At 49.7% G+C, this 21,245-nt stretch overlaps 1 protein-coding gene across 3 annotated transcripts in view; it reads left to right on the top strand.

Moving 5' to 3' along the window:
• The window catches only part of Chst15 (carbohydrate sulfotransferase 15), an 83,100-nt gene extending 78,188 nt beyond the window's left edge, over nt 1–4,912 (top strand). For all 3 annotated transcript variants that reach the window (XM_075972540.1, XM_075972541.1, XM_075972542.1), the window contains exon 8: nt 2,301–4,912. In XM_075972540.1, the coding sequence (XP_075828655.1) occupies nt 2,301–2,491 (191 nt within the window). In that variant the 3' untranslated portion in view covers nt 2,492–4,912. The remainder of the gene's footprint in view (nt 1–2,300) is intronic.
• The last annotated feature ends 16,333 nt before the right edge of the window (nt 4,913–21,245 follow it).

Below are 21,245 nucleotides of genomic sequence, written 5' to 3'. Positions count from 1 at the left end.
AGAGAGAGAGAATGCATGTGTAGCTCTACCTATGTGTGTTGGTGTGTGTGTGAGTGTGTGTGTGTGTGTGTGTGTGTGTGTGTGTGTGTGAGAGAGAGAGAGAGAGAGAGAGAGAGAGAGAGAGAGTGTGTGTGTGTGTGTGTGTGTGTGTGTATCTGCACCTGTGTGTGTGTGCTGGGGTGTGTGTGTATCTGCACCTGTGTGTATGTGTGTGTGATGGGGGTGAATGTGTGCACGTGCACACAGGTAAGAAGTCAACATCCGTTATCTTCCCTACTCTTCTCGTTTTTTTGAGAAAGGGATCTCATGGAACCTAACTTGTTGTTTTGGTTAGACTGGCTAGCCAGGGAGTCTCAGGGTCTGTCTTTTTTTCCTCCCTTCCAATACTGGGGTTAGAGACACATGCTGCCATACCCAGCTTTTAAAGGGTATGTTGAGGATTTAAAATCAGGTCCTTGTGTTTCCAGAACAAGCCTTACAAGTACTTTACCCTCTGAGGCATCTCCCCTTCTCCATGGCATGTGGGCTCTTTAGGAGTGTACTAGGTTAAGCATAAAAAGGGAAGAAATGGACTGTGTGAGGCCCAGGGACTACTGAAGAAGTCCTCCATTCCTGTTTACGGGGTAGGTATCGCTGCATGAGGCCCTGTGCACGCAGTGTTGGGCAGGCTGTGGCGAGGAGGTACTCCTCTCAGCTCTTTCAACCTAAGAGAAGGAAGCCCGGTCTAGCACACAAAATGACTGTTGGTATCCATGGGGAAGGTAGGTACTGTCACGGTGGGCCTAGTGATGATGGGGGGCCCCAGCTGCTTCAGGAGCCTAGAGATGTTAATGAAAGGCCAGAGGAGACAGCTTGAATTCTGAAGCAGTTCAAGGTCACAGTGGGTGGCTAGGACAGCTCTCCAGGGACATGGAGTTTGGAAGTCTGGCTGTTAAAGCATCTCAGGTGTTTGGTAGGGAGTCCCTGAAGTCAGAGGTGGCTCACGGTTGACCTTTGGCCTGCCTTCAGCCTGGGGATACCAGCCGAAGGGCACTCTGCTAACTGGCTATGCCCCTGGCTGGTAGAGGCACATACAGAGGTGAGGAATGCTGTCTGGGTGTGAATGAGTCACCCAAGGACAACTGCTGAGGCCGTAAATGTCAGCCCACGCCACTTTTTCACAGGACATTTCCTATAGTCCCGGTCCAATGACCTAACGTAGGAATTCTGTTAACTGAATGTTTCTTGAAATTTATTTGGCCACCACTGGTATTCAGGACTCTTATCTTGTAAATTTTCTTTCTTTCTTTTATTATTATTATTGTTGTTGTTGTTGTTGTTATTTTAGAACTGGTATGGGCTGAAATATAGACACTCTCTTTTCCATTTAAGGCTTAGAACCATTTTTCTTTGATTTGACCACCTGGAAATCTCTTGCATCATGTGGTTGCCTTATGTTCCTAAGAGGGACGGGACTGTAAGGTCAACTCTCTGGCTTGCATAACCCGGAGACAATGTGCTATTGCTGTGGTTTTAGTTGGGTCCTTCATGCTTGGGGTCCAGAAGCACGAGGAGATAGCGGTCTAGTGACGGGTTGATGACTCAGAAGTTTGGGTGTGGAGGTATAGCCTTATGTGCAACCCCTGCTGGCCTGCCCTGGGGCATTTTCCCCATGGACGCAATTGCTGCAGGGTCAGGGGCTACCAGTCCTCCCACCCTTATGGCTTCTACACAAGAAAGAGGAAATAGAACTCACTCGGGCCTAGGCCCTTTGCGTCACTCAGGAACCCAACATGAAAATGATGGTGGCAGAATTCCAGGCAACCAAAGTCCCTGTACATAGTTACCTAGGACAACTGAGGGCCCCAAAGGGCAGCCAATGCAGAGTGGCTGGAGGTAAAGGGACACCATCCCACAAGAGCAGACATGACCCTAGACTTTAGAATCACTTTACAACATCTAGTGGTTTCTTCCCTCTTTGGTTTCTTCCAGTGGATCTAACCAGATCTTTTTTTAAATTTCATTTTATTTAAAAAAATTATTAGCTTTATTTTATGTTTGTTCTACTTGCATGTATGTGCATGTGCCATCTGTGTGCCTAGTGGCCTCGGAGTTCAGAAGAGGGTATCAGATCCCCTGGAAGTGGAGTTAAAGGATCGTAGGTGCTGCAAGAATCAGGGAGGTTAGCCACTGAGCCATCTTTCCAGTCCAGCCATGTATCTTCTTACAGAAACGTCTTCTACTTGCCCGAAGTACAGCTGGGCCTCTTGTGACGTCCCTTCACCTCCCGCCTTACAGGATCATTTTCCTTCTCATTGTAGGGCCTCTAAGTGAGAAGCAAGAAGCGTTGATGACCAAGAGCCCTGCGTCTAACACACGGCGTCCTGAGGATCGTAGCCTGGGGCCCATGTGGCCAATCACACAGAAGATTTTGCAGGACTTCTATGGGCCTTTCAACACTAGGCTCGCACAGGTCCTAGATGATGAAGCATTTGCCTGGAAGACGACGTGAGAGCTGAGTCCCTTCTGCCGGAGCTGGACCTATAGACTCTGTCATTGCCATGACTTTAAAAGTCTCCTGATGGAGAACTGTCACCCACAGTGTGGAGAAAGCCACCGGCGCCCCTCTTCTCCTCCAAGGCGATAGTCAATGGGAACTATCTGACATTTCTCTTGCCATGTTCAACAGCTCTGCTCTTGAATTCTTCCACCTGAAGCCTTGGAAAGTACACTGGGGTTAGGCTCCTGTCTGTTCCCAGAGTACCTTGGAGCTTAGGCGGTAGACTGGCACCCAGTGGGTAGGAAGAGGAGGTTTGGGGAACCCACAGACCAGCCCTGACCTCCTACCTCCAGAAGAGCTTGTCTGGGTGTAGGATTGGACAGCTCTGAGATCCGATTAAGTCCAAGCTCACTAGTGGCTGTGCTTTGGGGTTGACTGGAACCACCCTTCATTGTTATTTCCCAGCACCCCTTGCGTAAATGGCTAACCTCATCTAGCAGAGAAGGAAGCAGCTTGGAGAATAGAGGCGCTTTTCATTTTGGTTCATATTCCCAAGTCAGCCCTTCAGTGACATCAGAAATAAGCCCTGTTCCCTTTGCTGTGCCCAAAAGAAAAGAAAACAAAACAAAACCCTGGCATTTGGCAGCGCGCTCATCTCTCTGACCTCCTATTCCACCCCCGCAGACTGTATTTATGCCCAGCGTAGAGAAGGGGCACTCTTAAACAAACATTGCGCCTTGGATTTGACTAACCCTGCCTCTCTTTTCTGCTCCTTTGGATGTTTTCTCAAGAAATTCAGTTTGTATTTGGAAAGAGAAGTTTTGGTGTTAATGCCAGAATAGAGCAGCCTCAAGGCGTCGAACAGTTGGCGGGAAAGGAAGTAAAGCCCTCGCCATGTGTGGAAGGTCACCAGAGAGCGCAAGCTGCTTCAGTTTCTGGTTCTGGCTGGTTACAGGCTCCCTCCCTCCATCTTCCTGTCGGAAGAACCTTTTATCTACATTCTTTGTCCTGTGTGGCCAAAGTCCCATACTCACGAAGGCTCTCAAGACACCCGTGTCCTCAGAAACACATCTCACAGACTAAGCTTGGGCTAAATGCAGTGTGTGGTGACGAGGAGATAGCTTGGCTCTCTATGGACCTTTCTAGGCCTTTTAGGAACTTGGTATGCAGTGGATAAGCTAATGGTTTTGTCACCCAAGGAATACCAGGGAGAACAGCTTAAGCCTATTTGGCACACAGGACCAGGGGGAATGTCACAAAGCTTCTCCCTGGAGTATTGCCAAGGGATGCTTCCTGAGAAGCTGTGTTCTCGGATCAGGATCCTGTCCTCCAGCGTCAGAAAGTGTACCGACTGTCACGTGAATGTGTGAGAAAACCAGGGCGTTGGTAGCAGGAGGATGCGCAGTTGCTCGGCTATGTGAGTCCTTCTGCTGTCCACCATTGCTGGAGATGGGACTCTCAGCCCATGGGAAGGTTCGGAGAGCTCTGAGCATCAGCATGGACTAGGCCAGCTCTGCTACTGAAGGGGCTGTGTATCTTGAAGTCTGCGTTCCAGGACAATCCCCCCTTTTCTCACAGCCAGCGCTTGGCTGAGTCGCCAGTGGGGAAATCTGGCCAGAGTACAAGGATGCTTTGGGAAGAAATGATGAGAGAGAGAGAGAGAGAGAGAGAGAGAGAGAGAGAGAGAGAGAGAGAGAGAGAGAGAATGAGGGAATGGATATTTATTTGGAATACTGTGTGTGTGTACATGTGGCCGTGTGGCGTGTGCAAGAGCGCACATGCGTGCGGGTGCTTATACTGAGTGGGTTCCCCTCAGCTATCTTGCTGATGAGGCTTCTCCCTCCATTAGAGACACAATGCCTTGATGGATTAATTTCCCCACCAGTTAGCCTGTCGTTTTCCAGAACATATCTCTCACCACCCCACCCATCCACAATTAGAAGACATTTTTCTTGCGCACTCCTATGCATGTGAATAACATGTAGCGTAATTCTGCTTCTTACAGAAGTATTGCCAAAGGTATTATTTCCAATATTATTTGGTTCATTGCTGATCTTTTTAAATATGCAGCCCCCCCTTTCTTCCATCTGGGGCTATCCAAACCCGGTTTGGCCTCTAATGGTCTCTCCCCAGGCGTCACCAGCATTGTCTTTGCTTTTGCTCGGTCGAGGCCTCTTGTTTGAGAGCACAGGTGGTGTTTTGGGTGGTAGCTCCCTAGCGTGTCACCCCAAACCAAAGCAAAACACAGACCTGGTGCCGAAGACACTTCGTATTCCCAAAGCTGTGTGCCAGGTCATATGAAACCTTCCCTCCCTGTGTCATATAAGGTATGATATGCGAGTCACATTTATTCTGTACTTTTATTCATATTTAACAGAATTAAAGATGGACCCACACAGCTGGTCCCTGCGAGGAGTGGGCCCTCCATCACAAGCTTGCCGGCCATTTCTTTCCATGGTGTCCTGTGTGTGCGAGCGAGTCACGGGGGGGGGGGTGGACGGTCACCACCTCCCCTGCCTTCCTCATCACAAAGGGGTCGCCCATGATCCTCATAGCAGAAAAAACCCCCAGAGCAGTCACAGGGCCACACCTGTTTCCTGGGGACATCTCTGTGGAGGCCTGCAGTGGTTGGCAGACAGGCTGGGAGGTCCTGTCCAGCTCCTAGCGGCCCTCACATGGTCTTCAGATGTAGGAATCGAAGATTGAGAGACCACTGGCCTCAGGCGTGTGAGTTTGGATGCTTGGTGCCTCTGGGTGTATCTTATCACTGGGTAGGCAGGGTCTCCTGTTGGGGCTTGAAGAAGGTGAGGGTGTCCCATTCAGCGTTGGCCTCCATAGCAAAGTAACTCAGACAGGGGCCTTTACACACTGGGCCACATTTCCCAGTGAAGCTCCAGCCCTCAAAGGTTCCACATTCCCGAACAATGTCAAGAGCTGAAGGCCGTGTTCAAACACGCGAGCTAGTGGGGACATTTCATATTCAGCTACCACACAACACATGCTTATTCTGTCAGTGCTCAGGTGAGCTCAAGGGACCAGCACAGTGGTTTCTCCGGGGCCTCTTACCATGGCTCATTAGTGACCGTTCTCTTCCCTCCTCTTCGCATGGGTGTACCTCTGGGCAGGTCCCCGATACCTTTTCCTCTTGCCATAAAGATGACAGCGAGACCCTAGAGGTCTCCTTTAACTTCATTGCCTCTTTAGAGGACTCCCCTTCAAATGCAGTCATACTCAGAGGCTCCACCCACTCAGGATGTCAACACCTGAATTTGGGGACGGAAACCATTCACACAGAGAGGGCTTAATTCACACTTAGAAGCTTGGGTCATCCTGGACCCAACCTGTCTCCCAGCATGGCTCCTTACTCTGGTGTGTTGAGTGTGGGGCTAGATTCAGCACAACCTGGGACTGGCTTTACTCGGGCATGCCTCTGCGGGCTTGTGCTCCCTCTTGCAGGAGCTCTTCCAACCCTTGTTGCTAGGAAACACAGCTACAGCCTCAAGCCTGGGTTGTGCTGTGCAGGATGGTGTTTCTCTGTTGGGACAGCAGTCACATCCTGAGGACATCCTGGTGCCCCATGTGTGATGCCAATCTAGTGGAGACTTGCAGGGAGAATCAGCTTCAAGGAGTTCAGATTTCCCTGAACTCTGGAACTAGCTCCCTTGCAGGCACCAGAGAAGGAATGGGGTTGGGCAGAGTTGAGTGAGGGTTTTAGCTACTGCTGTGACAAGTCACTTCAACTGTAATGTATCTTCATCCCAGAGGGAGCTTTGGGCAGTAATCTCCTTAGTCAGGGCCTTTGGAGGAGTGTCCTTCAGCCTCGCTAGCATCCATCCTTGTGATGGCTTCTGGCTTGTTTCTATGACCCCAGCCCCTTCCCATCGATCCCTCAGGTCATCTTAGTGACTTCAAACAGAGTGAGTTTCTCATCATACAGTCCTGGAGGACAGAAGTCCCACACCAGGCATCCTAGGCTGAAGCAGGGTGCCAGTGAGGCTGTATCTTCTGGGACCAAGCTATGCGCAAGCCTTTCCAGCTCTGAGAGACTGCCAATTGCTTTGAATCATAAGCTCCTTTCTGGGATGGCATATTTAGTTAGACTCTTATCTCTGTCTGCCCCTGATTCCCTGGTCACGTGGCTTCTCTTCGCTTTCATCTCTCATGAGGACCTTTGGAGTTACATGGGACGATCTGTGGTTACTTTCCCATCTCAAGACCCTGCAAAGTTTCCCTTGCTGTGTTAGGGAACATAGCAATAGGTTCTGGGACCCTCATGTGAACATCTTCAGGGGCTGTCACACCCGCTGACCACAAGAAAGTGGCCCTGGGAGCCTGTGGTTCTACCATATGGAGCCCTAGTAGGACTGAGGGGGCAGCAGCTCACTAGAGGCTCTGAGATGATACTCCAGTATTCTGTGATGATGCTCCAGTATTCTGTGATGATACTCCAGTATTCTGTGATGATACTCCAGTATTCTGTGATGATACTCCAGTATTCTGTGATGATACTCCAGTATTCTGTGATGATACTCCAGTATTCTGTGGTGATACTCCAGTATTCTGTGGTGATACCCCAGCATTCTGTGATGATACTCCAGTATTCTGTGATGATACTCCAGTATTCTGTGATGGGGTGAGTGGGATGGGAGTCACAGTTGTAAACCCTTTGGCTTGTGCCTTTCCCCCCAAGACACTCACCTGGTTGACTGCTGTACAACTCGGATAGACTACTGAGCTCTGCAGGAAGTATCTTAAGGGCTTCTGGTTGCCTTTTCTTTTTAGTGTTTGTGAGCCTACTCTGGCTGTCCCCCTGTTGCAGCTGTGAGGCAGCTAGGAGGTTCCAAAGTCTGGCTGTTGTTGATGTTGTTCTGTGGAGACAACTGCTTGTAAACATTGCAAAAAATAGAATCCTTTCTTAAGTTCCCAAGAGATCTTCAAGCTCACAGCCTCCCTGGCCCCAATTTCTGCAAGGCTGACCTCCAACCCCGCTGGCATCCATAATGGCCCAGGCTGGCCTTGCCTTCATGACCTCTGCCTCTGCCCTGGCACAGGCTCTGGCCCCGGTCCTGCCCATCTGGCCAGCATCCTTTTTCCTCTTTGTCTTCCTTTGCTCCTGAGCATGACTCAGACGGAAGAACTGTCTGTGAGCAGCCATGGGGTCCTTGGAACTGCAGGTTGCTGTCCCAGGAGGAGTGACGTGGGATTAATGATGGGACTTTCAGGCATATGGGCTGGAGAGGAGCAACGGTGTGCCTCGGTTGCCACTGATATGTGAGTGTGTCCCGTGCAGGGTCTTCAGGGCAGTGGGCAGAGGAATGCCCTCTTTGCTGGGCAGCACATGGCAGCAGCTCTGTGATAGGCACAGCTAAGGGTGTGAAAGAGACCTAGTTCACAGTGGAGAATCCCTAGCTAGGACAGCAGTCTGGGGTCCCCCAAGCTTCATCTGGTTTCTCAGTGAAGAAGTCATCAGGGCTCTACCTGTTTTCTGGGGGTGCTTTGGAAGTCCTCAAGAGAGTCAGATCCTGGTCATATCTAGAAGCAGGTGGGTCTCAGTTAAGGATGAAATATGGGTCACAAGTACACTTGTGACTTACCCAAGGCAAAATAGTTGGGTGACCGTGGGGACCGAACTCAGTAGGTCCCTGAAGACCCTTCCTGGCTAAACTGAGAAAGGCTGGGTTTTGTGAATGGAGGTGAGGAGGTGGCACCTCCCCTGACCTAGCTATTCTCTACCAAGAAGGATGCTCCAGTTGGCATCCTCAGATTCCAGCTCCTATCTTAACCCTCAGAAGAATATCATGAAGGAAGACAGTGAGTCCTGGGTCTAAAGGCCAGTGTCCCAGTTGATCCACTCTGTAACCATGGGGACACAACTTTTCTGTTGTCCTCGTGAGTGGATAGATATTAGAGTTAACTGATGCAGGCTGGGTATCAGAGAAGCCGACGTCACAAAGTGTGGATCCCCAGAAAGCGGTCTCACAATGTCAGCTTGGAGTTCTTAAACTTTCACTTCCATGTCAACATTTTTAGCCCTGATGCCACACTGCATGTCCTTGGCACCCTGGTGCCCCTGGTTGGTGGGCTGTCCGCATTCTGAGTGTCCTGACTCACTTCTTCAGACTTCATTTCAAATGCCCTCAGGAAGGAGTAGCTGGTTGGTGTCAACTGGGCTGGGGGTCTGAGTGGTGACAAGCTTCCTCGTGGGAACCAAAGGACATTCAAGACACCTGTTCCACTCAAAGGCTTGCTGCACTGAGTCTTGGCTGACAGAGGTGCCCTCCCTTCCTTGCCCCAGACTGGCTGGCCCATGGGTTAAGCCTCCTACACAGACAGGCTACCGGAGGCTGACCTATGGGGAGGTGTCCCTCAAGACCTGAGTCACAGCCTGAAAAGGACAGCTCCACCCTCTGGCCCCAGGCCTGCCTGGGCGGCACCAAGGTACACACCCTAGCTAGAACTTGCTCAAAGAACTAACATTTCATTTTCTCAGTAAATATTTTCTGGACATCTACTTCACACAAGGCCCTAGGCCAGGCAATGAGGCGAGGTTGGCCTGTAGTTCATGTGCCTATGTGCTGATCTTTTCTGTTTTCAGTAAGGATTGGGGAGGGGGTCATCATGGTATCTGAGAGAGAGAGCAGAAGAAGCCCCAGTCATGTGGCGCCTGCTGCCAAGGATGGGAATAGATCATCTACCCAAAGCAGCACAGAGAGAGGTGATGGGGGCAACGACACCTTCAATCTGAGGCTCCCAGACTCTCCTTAGCTGCTGTACTTGGTCACCTCCCTGTTTGCTCACCCCCAGATCAAGCCTGACAGCACGCATGGCTGGAACCAGTGATCTGGTCTTCCCCATGCAGGATAAGGATAGCTTCCCACATGCTCAGGTCTTGCTGGAGTCCATGCTGGCCAGATTACCCCAAGGCCCTAACTCCTGCTCTGGGTGTCCACTCTCTGTCCTCCATGAAAGCCACTGCACTGTCCCATCCGCTCTCAGGGGTACCAGGCCCCTTCTTGCTCTAAAAGGCCAGTTGATCAGCAAGTGCCCAAGATAACCAAGTGTAATAACATTCGATTAGTACAAGGGCTGTCCCAGAGACTGGTGGTAGGAGTGGTGTAGGCACAGAGGTTGACCCGAAGGAAGCTCTCAAGGCTCTCAATGTAGGTCCTATGGGGGAGGGATGGAGCCCAAGCTCTTTGCCCTGTCACTCAGATTGGATCAGCCCTTGTTGGCTCCAGAAGGTATACCGGCTTGGAATTCTTGAGGCTGGGAGTTCAGTAAGAGAAGCTCAACACCAGGGACTGGTCAAGAGCAGCTGTGGAAAGGCCATTTGAGCAGAAGGGCACCTGCCTTCCACCTGCAAGGCTGCACCAGCTTTGCCAAGCGGAATGTTGCCCACCCTGGAAGGAAGCCCTTTCTCATGAATGGGCCCTACCCACACCAACATGCTGTACTCCTGCATTTGAAGACATCAGTGTCACTGGAGAACAATCTCTCTGTTAATCGGTCCCTAATGGTTTCCAATTTGTTCCTGGGACCTTCCCAGGCTGGTCAATCCCTAGAGAGCCACTCACCTGCAGGGGCATCAGTGCAAAGCTCAGGAAAACCCTCATTCATGGGTCTTTTAGGGGGCCCTCACTACCATCCTTTACATCGGGTAGGCGTCAGACAATTAAGGCAGTTCCTGTACCCTAGCACCCCGTATAAAATTTTACCCAGTGGCAACCAGCTGCTCACCTGATTGTCTCCAATTCTTCCCTAGAGAAAGGGCAGCCAAGGTTATTCTCAGTCTGTCTCCTGATCCTCCTGGGTGGCGTGGTGTAGGCTGGCCCACTTCCAGGTGGAGTTGTGAGTGACAAGCTCTTTTCCTAAGGGATCCCTGACACTTCAAACCCGAGGGACTAAGAAGCATTTCGATACTGTTTCCTGCAGCAAAACCGTAGCCCCACGTGGCTGGCCTGGACCCATTACTCCCCGACCCCTCGACATGCACATACACACTGTCCTAATTGTGTGCTCTCCTCTCTGAAGCCCGGGCATCCTCAGCTCATGCAGGATAGAGCGCGAAGGCCTGTCCCTCTACCATGGCATTCCTTCCGACTCAGACTTCAGCTTCTCAACTCACCCTCATTTAGCGCCAATGCTGCTGCCTCTCCGCTGCCCTCAGTGCTCCAGGCACTCTTGTCTCATACACCCTTTCCAGGCCTTTGTGGTCCTACAGTGAGACTTGGTGGCTGACATGTGGGAGCACATGTGTGTATATGTATGTGCTTTTATGTCTGTGCATGTATTTGTGTGTGTATGTGTGTGGCATGTGTGTTTGTGTATGTGTGTGTATGTGTGTGTGTTTGTGCATGTATTTGTGTGTGGCATGTGTGTTTGTGTATGTGTGTGTATGTGGTGTGTTTGTGTTTGTGCATGTATTTTGTGTGTGGCATGTGTGTTTGTATGTGTGTGTATGTGGTGTGTTTGTGCATGTATTTGTGTGTGGCATGTGTGTTTGTATGTGTGTATATGTGGTGTGTTTGTGTTTGTGCATGTATTTGTGTGTGGCATGTGTGTTTGTATGTGTGTGTATGTGGTGTGTTTGTGTTTGTGCATGTATTTGTGTGTGGCATGTGTGTTTGTGTATGTGTGTGTATGTGGTGTGTTTGTGTTTGTGCATGTATTTGTGTGTGGCATGTGTGTTTGTATGTGTGTGTATGTGGTGTGTTTGTGTTTGTGCATGTATTTGTGTGGCATGTGTGTTTGTGTATGTGTGTGTATGTGGTGTGTTTGTGCATGTATTTGTGTGTGGCATGTGTGTTTGTATGTGTGTGTGTGGTGTGTTCGTGCGTGTATTTGTGTGTGGCATGTGTGTTTGTGTATGTGTGTGATGTGTCTGTGTGTGTCCCAGCCTTGCTCACTCGGCTATGTTACGAGCACTCATCACATAACAGTCACCTGAAATGTGTCGCCTGTGTCCTGCTGCTGCTTACGGGCTGTCCTCTCACCACAGCCACCGACCGCTGTAGGTGGAAGATCTTTCTGTCAACGCGTATCCTGAGAGCCTAGACTGAGCAGCCTCAGAGCAAAGACATGAAAGTGGTGCCCCAGGCTATGAAGGAGTAGGGTGTGGCCTTGGGATTTTGCCAGTTTCAGGGACAAGTCCTCAGAAACCGGCAGGGAGATCTTTGGAGTTCTCAAACCACGGGCGGGGGCTGCAGATGGCTGGAGCTGCCAGTCAGTCAGTCAGTCAGTCAGTCAGTCAGTCAGTCGTCAGTCAGATAAGGGAATGGTACTCAGGCAGAGTCCTGAAGGCTGGCAAGGAGATCAGCCTAGGAGGAGGACCTGGGATGGAGGTGGGAAGACACAGGAGCTGGAGAGACTCAGTGTCCCCAAGAATGCGGTGGTCAGAATCAAGGACATACAGACTGACCTCCACTAGGTCATATGTGTGGCTCCATATAGGGGACTTGGTGCCATTGCGCCTCTGCCTTCTTCCCTGCAGAATGGGATGTGCTTAGTCTCTGGTCCCAGAAAGCAATTTAGGTCGGGGCACTGTATCCTAGTCAGGGAGAGATCAGCATTGAGCTTAGTAGGTGAGGCTCCACCACAAAAGCAAGAACTCTAGAAGCCAGAGGGCTGGGTGAGGGAGTGTGTGCCGAGCCTCCTGCCAGACACTCTAAACAGTCAGCTACTCCGTGAGAGCAGAGCTCTGGGTCATCACGGATGGAGTGTGCACAAGCCGGAGGGCAGACTGAGGTTACGGCCTGTGATGGTCCTGGCTGGTCACAGGGCTAGGGAGAGAGTGGGGTGGATGTGTGAGCATCATCTCTGAGGCACTGTGCCCGTGGGATGTGACATCCACAGGGGCCACACCAGCACACTGCAGGAACAGTTGGCTGTTGGGAATGAGTCTCCACGCATGCTTATATGTGATTTCCCACTTCACTGCAGAGGACGCTGGGACTCTGAGACGTTAGGTGGCTTCTTTAAAGTCACAAAGAAACTGCTTTTCAAACACACAAGGCCGGCTTCCGCTATCTGATGAATAAAGTGTCGAACAACTGGGAGAGGGGTCAAGGCAAGACGAAAGGCAAAATGTTCCAAGGCAAGGACGAGACTTGGAGCTGGAGTCCAGCCCAAGGTGGAAGAGGGCCATTCGCCAAGATGGGAGGGGACCTGGTTGGGTCATCCCCTGTAAATGGAGGTAGTTTGGAGACTTGGCTAACCTTAATTGTCAACTTGGTGTGGCCTAGAGTCATCTGTGAGAAGCCTCCGTTGAGATATTACCTGGATCATGTTGGTCTGTGGGCATGACTGGGAGGGATTGTCTTGATTACTAATCAATATAGGAAGTCCTGGCCTGCTGTGAGCAGCACCTTTCCTAGGTAGCTGGTCCCAAGCTGTATAAGGAAGCTAAACATGAGCCAGTGAGCAGCGTTCCTCAATGGCTTCTACTTCATTTCCTGCTTTATTTCTTGTCCTGCCTTCCCTTAGTGATGGGCCATGACCTAGAAATGTAACTTCCCACCTCTCCACACACCAAGTGATCTTCAGTGTTTGGTCGCAGCAGGGGAGTGAACCTAGAACACTTGGCAACCTGGATACGTTGGCAACTCCTACCTAACATACAGACATTTCTCAAATGTTTAAAATAGTGTACGGTGCTGGGAATTGAACCCAGGGCCCTGCAATGCTACTAAATGCCATATGTAAAGCATGCTCGCTTGTCTGTCTCTTGGTGTGGGGCCAGAGCCTCTTCCCAGCATAGGTCTACAGCAGTGTTATCTGCTGGAGAGAAACCCCCTGGAATGAGTCAGCCCGAGTTTCAGGTTTCGGTTTTTCTAATGGGCCTGGGAACCAGGGGGTGTTTGAAAAGCCTCTGAGGCAGGCGCTCTGGCTGCTTGCTGTTGTGTGAGTGTGGCTTTCCGAAGCTGCCAGCCTGGTTTTCAGCAAGCAATTCACTTCTGCTCTTGTGTCTTTTGTGTGTGCCCAAGTGTGTCAAGTTCATGTGCACAAATGCCTGTGGAGGCCCAGAGGTTGACATCTGGTCTCCTTTCCAATCACTCCCCACTTTTCTCTTTCTTTTCTTATTTCTCTCTCTCTTCTTCTGCCCCTTCTCTCTCTGTATGTGTGTAGAGAGAGAGACAGAAGACAGAGAGACAGACAGACACACAATACATGCTGTTTCCTATGGTCTTGAGTAATGTCAAGACTGTAAAGGCTCCTGGGATGAGCCAGTTGGAAAACTGCTGATTTATCTAATATTTAATTAAATAGCATATTTATAATGTCCAAAACAACTGTTATAAAGAGGCCTGGGGACAAATATAATTGAATTGTGGTGAACATAAAATTGACTGGAGCATTCTGCACACTGGCCTAAAACCAGGAGGGCCGACGCATGTCCCTAGCATCATCTGGGATGTTTCCTGGCGTGGTGAGAAGCCTGTCACTGGGGAGACCAGCTGTGAGGCATCTGAGGTGAACAGGTGGGAATGAGACGTGCTAATACTGCTGTCACGAGGTAGGGACCAGGCCCCATGAAAGGGCACTCATGAGTTCCTTACTGGACTCTCCACAGCCTTTGGGGCAGGTCCTGTCTGTACTCTGGTTCCTTTACAAAGGCCAGAGAATAGACACTCAGAGGGATTGAAGAACATACCCAGGTCCTGAGGCCACGAGAAACAGATCAGGGCCTTGAGCTTAGGTCTGTTGTCTCAGAGACAGTCCTAACCCCAGCTTCTCAAAAATTTTTTATTTTTTATCTTTTCGGTTTTCTGAGACAGTTTCTCTGTGTGGCTTTGGAGCCTGTCCTGGCACTCGCTCTGTAGACCAGGCTGGCCTCGAACTCACAGAGATCTGCCTACCTCTGCCTCCCGGGTGCTGGGTGGGATTAAAGGCGTGCGCCACCACCGGCCTGGCAGGAAGAAGGTTCTTTTTTTTGTTGTTGTTTTTGTTTTTTTCGAGACAGGGTTTCTCTGTGGCTTTGGAGCCTGTCCTGGAACTAGCTCTGTAGACCAGGCTGGTCTCGAACTCACAGAGATCCGCCTGTCTCTGCCTCCCGAGTGCTGGGATTAAAGGCGTGCGCCACCATCGCCCGGCATGAAGAAGGTTCTTAAGGGGGCAGCAGGTGGCGCCTTCTGGACCATGTTTGGGCTGGGAGGCCAGGTAGTTCTAAAAGCAGAACAGCTGGCAGGCAGTGGGACTGAGTGTAGGTCGGGTTGCAGCTTCAGTGCTATTCACTCACAAAGCCTAGAAATGGCCACTGGGACCCCTCTGGACTCTAGATCATCCTGTACCCACAGGAGTGACACGGTGACCTCACTGCCACCTCACTGCCCCCGCTACATCCTTTCCACAACCTGCTTGAACCTGGACAGTAGGCTCTGTGCACTGTGCTGTGGATCCTGTGAGGAAATGCCCAGATGTGGTCCCTGCACCTCCCGGGTGAGGCCATCGTAGAGGATAGGAACCCGGGGCTTCCACAGTCAGTCAGTCTGTGGTCAGTCTGGACTGCGGTGGGTTCAAATCATGGTGGAGGAATGGAGTTGAGGTTGCTTTCTTCCAGGGCTGCCCTCCAGCCCACAGAGGGGCCATTGAACCTCTCCACAGTGGCCATGGCAACCGCTTGTTTACTCCCACCTCAATATGAGATAATCTGGGGAACTCCTGCCATGGACAGCACTTTCAGCAAAATGGAATTCTGGAAATTTCCGAAGGGAGCCAGCAGTTGTTCTAAAGGCAGAGACCCAGGCAGCCTGCAAGAACTCAGCTTAGGCTAATGTCCTATCCATCCTTCATCCTCCACCCCCGCCGTGTTCCATGCTCTCGGTCCACAACGTTGGTCCACAGGGTTGATTCCTTATTGCACCCCAAGACCAACTTCAAAGGTCACAGCTTCTACAAGTGCTGGCTGGATTGCCCCATCCCCAGACACACAGCCGTACAGCACAGTTTCTAGAGATGAGTGCCTGGAGAGAGGGCTAAACTGGGGGCTTCTGATTGGGGTGCAGTCTAGAGGCTTTCAAGGGGCCTGTGCAGATCTGTCTCTTTACCGACTTGAAAACAATTCATTTGCCCCGGTGGAAAGCCTCTAATTCCTACAGTGTTTTTGCTAACGTGTAAAAAGAGGTAAGGGACGTGGTGGTGGTGGTGGTGGTGGTGGTGGTGGTGGTGGTGGTGGTGGTGGTGGTGGTGGTGGTGGTGGTGGTGGTGGTGGTGTGTGTAGGGGGAAGGGATAGTCCCCTCCTCAGCACCTTGGAGTTTTTTCTCCCAGCGACCAGGAAGACCCAAAAGGCGTCCCTGTGCTGTCCTCTTGTGGTCAATATAGGCATTGCATCAGGAAGGCCTTTACTAATCTTTGAATAAGTAACCCCACCAAGACAGGACCATTTTTAACTGTAGGGATCATCTTTGACCTGGGCCAGGAATAAAGACCAGCCATCGGCTGTGGTTCTGAAGAGGTCCAAGAGTAATGGTCGGCTCCCAGAAGCAAGTCCCACATGCTACTTGCTCCTAGGAGGAATGACAGGGAAGTCTGTAGACCATTGGAGCAGCACCCTCAGGACAGTGAGGCTAGGAGAAGGTGTACAGAAGCTGGCCTGGCTGCTAGCCACAACTGTCTAGGGATTGTTCCTCCTGCCAGGGGACTGTGTGAGGACCGAGGGCCTGCGGTGCCATCAATCTACCTGCTGACTGAGCAGGGCTTTTCCCTAACCCTCTCTTTTCAGCTTCTTCCAAACTTTCCCTCTGCTCTGGATTCTCCTCTCCCCACCCTGTGGAAAGACTGCCTGGCTCCAGGCAACTTCTTCCATTCCTCAGACTGCTCAGTATTTGCCATCCAGCTCTTCCCTCCCAAATGGGGAGAGATTCGGCAGGCCCAGGGAACCGTGACTCACCCATTCCTAACCCTTTCCCATGCTGCCTCCTGTGTTAATTCATCATCCATCCAGCCTAGTATAGACACACAGGTCCAGGACTATCTTCTTGGGCTGGATTCTCAGCCTTTTACAATGACCAAGTGGGCTAGGTGTCTTTGTTTGGGTTTCTATTGCCATGAAGAGACACCATGACCATGGCAATTCTTATAAAGGGAAGCATCTGATTGGGACTGACCTACAGTTCAGAGGTTCAGTCCATTATCATCAGGGGTGGAGACATGACGGCATGCAGGCAGATATGATGCTGGAGAGGTAGCTGAGAGGTCGACATCTTGATCTGTAAGCAGCGGAAGGAGACTGCCACACTAGACCTAGCTGAAGCATAGGAGACCTCAAAGCCTGTCCCTTTTGTGACACACTTCCTCCAAGGTTGAACCTACTCAAAGTGCCACTCCCTATGGGCCAAGCATTCAAACCTACGAATCTGTGGAGTCACTTCTATTCAAATCACCATGTGGGGCAAACCCATCCTTCTTTGACCATCTGCTTTTGGGTTCTCTCTCCCCACCCCCCACCGCCAGCCACCATGACCCCTGGCTGTCTCTCCAGCAGTGACAAGGTTTGCTTAACCAGCCTGGGCTGTTGGTTAGCTTTCCCCTTGTGGGCCGGAACACCTGATGCAAACAACCTAAGTAGGTATTCACTTTGGTTGACAGACTCAGAGGTTTTAGCCCACCTTGGCAGGGAGGGTGTGACCAAGAAGAGCCATTTGCATCATGATGACTAGGAGGGAGGGGGTGAGAGGACTATGGTCTTTGTCTTTCCTCCATTTCATTCTGTTTGGGCCTCTTACTGGGATTTCAGATAGCACTGCCTACCTTCAGGGCGGTCACCCCTCTTTCTTCTCCCTACACCCCCCTCACAGACACACGGCACACCAGAGGGAGGCTTTCCTAGTCTCCTGGTTGCCTCTCTGTCCATTCAGGTTGATGGTCAAAGTTAATCATTGCAGATGGCTTTGGGCTTGGGGTACCCCAGGACAGAGATGCTAGAGAAGTGCAACAGTGCAGATTTAGGGGCACCCCCAGTCCCCACAAGAAACCAAACCAAGCCAGGCTCACACTGACCAGATTCTAGATGCCGAGATATTGGGTGAATACTGACTGAATACTGACCATTTTGGGAAGGTCTAGTCTGTGGCCCTGGGCTTGCGGCCTTGGGTCTGTCTAGTTGTCTGTCTAGCTGTCCAGATCTTCAGATCTGCCCACCTCCCTCAGTACCCTCTGGAGTAGCTTTCCCAGCTTAGCACCGAAAGGGAACCTGCTTAGCTCCACTGAGCAATGATCCATTAAGTACTTTCTTAGCAGCCTGAGATAGATCTGTGGTAACCTGTCCCGCCGACAGGCTGTGCTCATCCCAGCATAGAGGAACGCACAGATGAGTCCCCGCTGTGCTCAGAATCTTCCTGTGTTCCTGCTGTCCCCCCCCTCACTCACTTTTTCCTGTCCACTGCCTTTTGCTGTTTGTCTCCCCCCTTCCCCATCTGAACAGCCTCCGTAGCCTCCCATGCATTTACCTCCCAGGTCGCTAATGCCTACTATGGGTTTATACCATCGATTGTATTATCAAAACTATTAAAATTTAAATGATTTGGGAGGAATTATTTTTAGTTCCCAAACTATGATTTGGTTCATTTTCAAGCCTGCCTGCTATTTTATTTTCATAGAATATTGCTCTTTCAATATACTTTGTAATCCTTCGTATGCATTTAATCTTTTTAAACATATTTGGTTTATAATTTGATCTGGGCCATTGCTAGCAAGTGCCGGGGCACCCAATTACCCTGGTGATCGCATCTACTTACTTCTCCTATTCTGAGTGGGAAGCGAGGCCTGTAACTTTAAAGAAGGGATGAGAAGATGGAAGGGCGATACTGGGAGGTAGGAGGGGGGAGAAAGGAGAGGAACTGGCAGAAGTTGTTGGGAAACCTATTGCTTTTTATGCGAACTGAAAAATGAGTAAACAATGAAGAAGTTCTGGTTTTTCTTGAGTGCTGTTGATGTTTTTCTCCCCAAAGGGCATTTTTGCGCCCCCATCGAAGGGTCGTTGGAGCAGCAATGAGACCCAGCCATAGAAGCAGTGTTTCTTTGGAAGTGGGAGGAATTTTCTTGCTTTGGTGGGATCTGGTTAGGGTGGGTTCCCCCTTTGAACTGAACGCTCTTCTGTACCTTTTTTTGGGCAGAGCCGGGCTTGTCCTGGGCACGCCTTTTGTGTTGTTACCTGGCTTTGCTCGGAAGGAGCAGAAGTGATGGGCACACTCTGCCCAGTCTTCTCGGCCTCATGTAGGCCAAAGCTTCCCTTATGGGCATTTAAGGTGCAGTTTACAGCTTAGGGCCATGTGTATCCACGTGACATTTTCCTGGCTTCTGTGGCATTGACTCATAAATACGCCCATAGCTGGTACCATCACTTTTACTTTGTTTGGATGGAACCTAGGGTCCCCGTACATGGGGCAGGCCTTCTACCACTGAGCTACATCCCCAGCCCTCTTCAACATTGTTGTCTGTAGGTATGGTATGTGTGTGTACATGTTCATGTGTGCGGGTGCGTGTGCACATGTCTCCACATGAGTGAGGTCACATGCTCAGATGTTTGAACACTTGGCTCCCAGCTGGAGGTGCTGTTTCAGGGGGTTGCGGAAACTTTAGGAAGCGGGGCCTTGTTGGAGGAAGTGGGTTACTAGGGGCTCTGACCTCATCAATGATTTCATCTATTGATATCATGATTGGGAGACAGCTGGAGATGGGCCCTAGTTTGAGAAAGTAGATCACAGAGGTATGCCTTAGAAGGGCATTTGGTTACTGCCCACTTCCTGTCTCTCTCTCTCTCTCTCTGCTTCCTGCCTCCCACAAGGGGAATTTTTTCCTCTGCTATGATGAACTGCTTCACCCCAGGCCAAGTGGCCCAGGACTGAAATCTCAAAGACTGAGTGCCAAAGGAAACCTTTCTTCCTTTAAATTACTTATCTTGTGTTTCTGTCACAAAGACTAAAACCTAACTAACTCAAATCCCTTTCTTTTTGAAGGCTGTATGATATTTTGTTGAATATAGAATTACAAGTGAGTTTTCCTTATTTTGGTGGCTTGTTTCAAAAAGCAAGATCTCACTCTGTGTTCCTTTCTGGCCTGGAACTTGCCTCATTGACATGGCTGGTAGTGAACTCACAGAAATCTGCCTGCCTCTGCCTCCCCAGTGCTGGGGTCAAAGGTGTGCACCGACCATGCCCAGTTCCTGCAGCAACTTTAATGAATTTCTGTATTATTTTTTATCAGTTTAACTGTAGCAAGTTATGGTTTCTTTTACATTTATCATACTTAGGTCACACAGTGATGTTAAATCTGTGCATTTTATGTAAAGGGAGACTGCAGTTTGTTTCCTGGCCACCCAGATCCAAATAACCACACAGAAACTCTATTAATTACAGCACTGTTTGACCAATAGTTTAAGCATACTCCTAGCTAGCTCTTACATCTTAAATTAACCTATTTCTATTAATCTATGTACCACCATGAGGCTGTGGCCTACTGGTAAGGTTTTTGTATCTTTCTCCTTAGGCAGCTACATGGCATCTGCCTGACTTCGCCTACTTCCTCTCAATATATCTCTGTTTGGGTTTCCCACATGACTTTCTTCTGCTCTGTCATAGGCCAAAGCAACTTCTTTATTAAGCAATGATAATAAGACATATTCATAGCATACAGAGGAGAATCCCGCATCACATCAATGCCTCCATTTTGGGAAGACTATCAGCTATTATCCTTTTATTAATTTTTTAAAAATTACTGTACAAAACTCTCGTCTTCATTATGACACATTTATTCAGGTATATTATTATACTTGACTCCTATTCATTTCCCCATCACCCTCTCTTTTCCACCTCCACCCTTTCCCTGGTCCCTTTCCTCATTCCAAAAAGTATATGTACAAGCATGTATTTGTTTATAGTCTAGATATTGCATATGATAGAGAATGGGTTTATCTTTTAGCCTGGCTTATTTTCTTACATTTTCCAGGAAAGAGCAAATTATTTTTGTTCTTCTCTATGGGTGAATGAAGCTGGACTAGATATATACTCCACATTTTCTTTATCCATTCTTTTGTTGATGGGTACCTAGGCTCGTTCCATACATTGTGTCTGTGAAGGGTGTTCAATAAACACACATGTACAAGTTTCTCTGTGATATGCTGACTTTTCTGCCTTTGGCAGCATGCCCAGGAGTGGCACAGCAAGATCATATGGTAGTTCTATTTTTAGATTTTTTTTGTTTGTTTTTTGAGACATGTCTTTACTGATTTCCGGAGGGACTGGAATGCATGCTCCCATCAGCAGTGTATAAATAGTTCCTTCCACCCACATCTTCGCCAGCATTTGTGGAATCATGGCCTCCCCATCTTGGGGCCTCCAAAACCCTCCAGAACCTCTCACAAATGCATCCATATTCCTGTCCTCGCTAGGAAGAATGTTCTCTGAAACCTGAATTCTCCCAGCATCATCAGGAGACAGCTGAGAATGAAGAGAGCCTAAAAGGAGACAGTGGCCTTACCAGTAGATGTATTTAGAGCAGGATATAAATCAAGCTTTGTCTCGATTCTGATGAGAAGGTGCTTGCCTGAGAGATAAAGGTAAAGAGAGATCCATGAGGATCACAAGGATCACGATCACTCCAAGGATTAAAGGCTCCAGGGACTCTTGAGTTACAGCGCCTCATCTCAGAGAAATTCAAACCTTGGGAATAGCACTCAAGTCAACTCCTTTAACAGAAACAATGACACAAAGACTTTAAACATAAGGTTTACCATGGAGATAGTGCAAGTGGGCCTCAAATGTGAGAGCAGCG

Source organism: Microtus pennsylvanicus, chromosome 5 (genome assembly GCF_037038515.1).
Source record: "Microtus pennsylvanicus isolate mMicPen1 chromosome 5, mMicPen1.hap1, whole genome shotgun sequence".
Lineage (NCBI taxonomy): Eukaryota > Metazoa > Chordata > Mammalia > Rodentia > Cricetidae > Microtus > Microtus pennsylvanicus.
The sequence above is the reverse complement of the archived record's forward strand: the minus strand, read 5'-3'. Positions and strand labels throughout refer to the sequence as shown.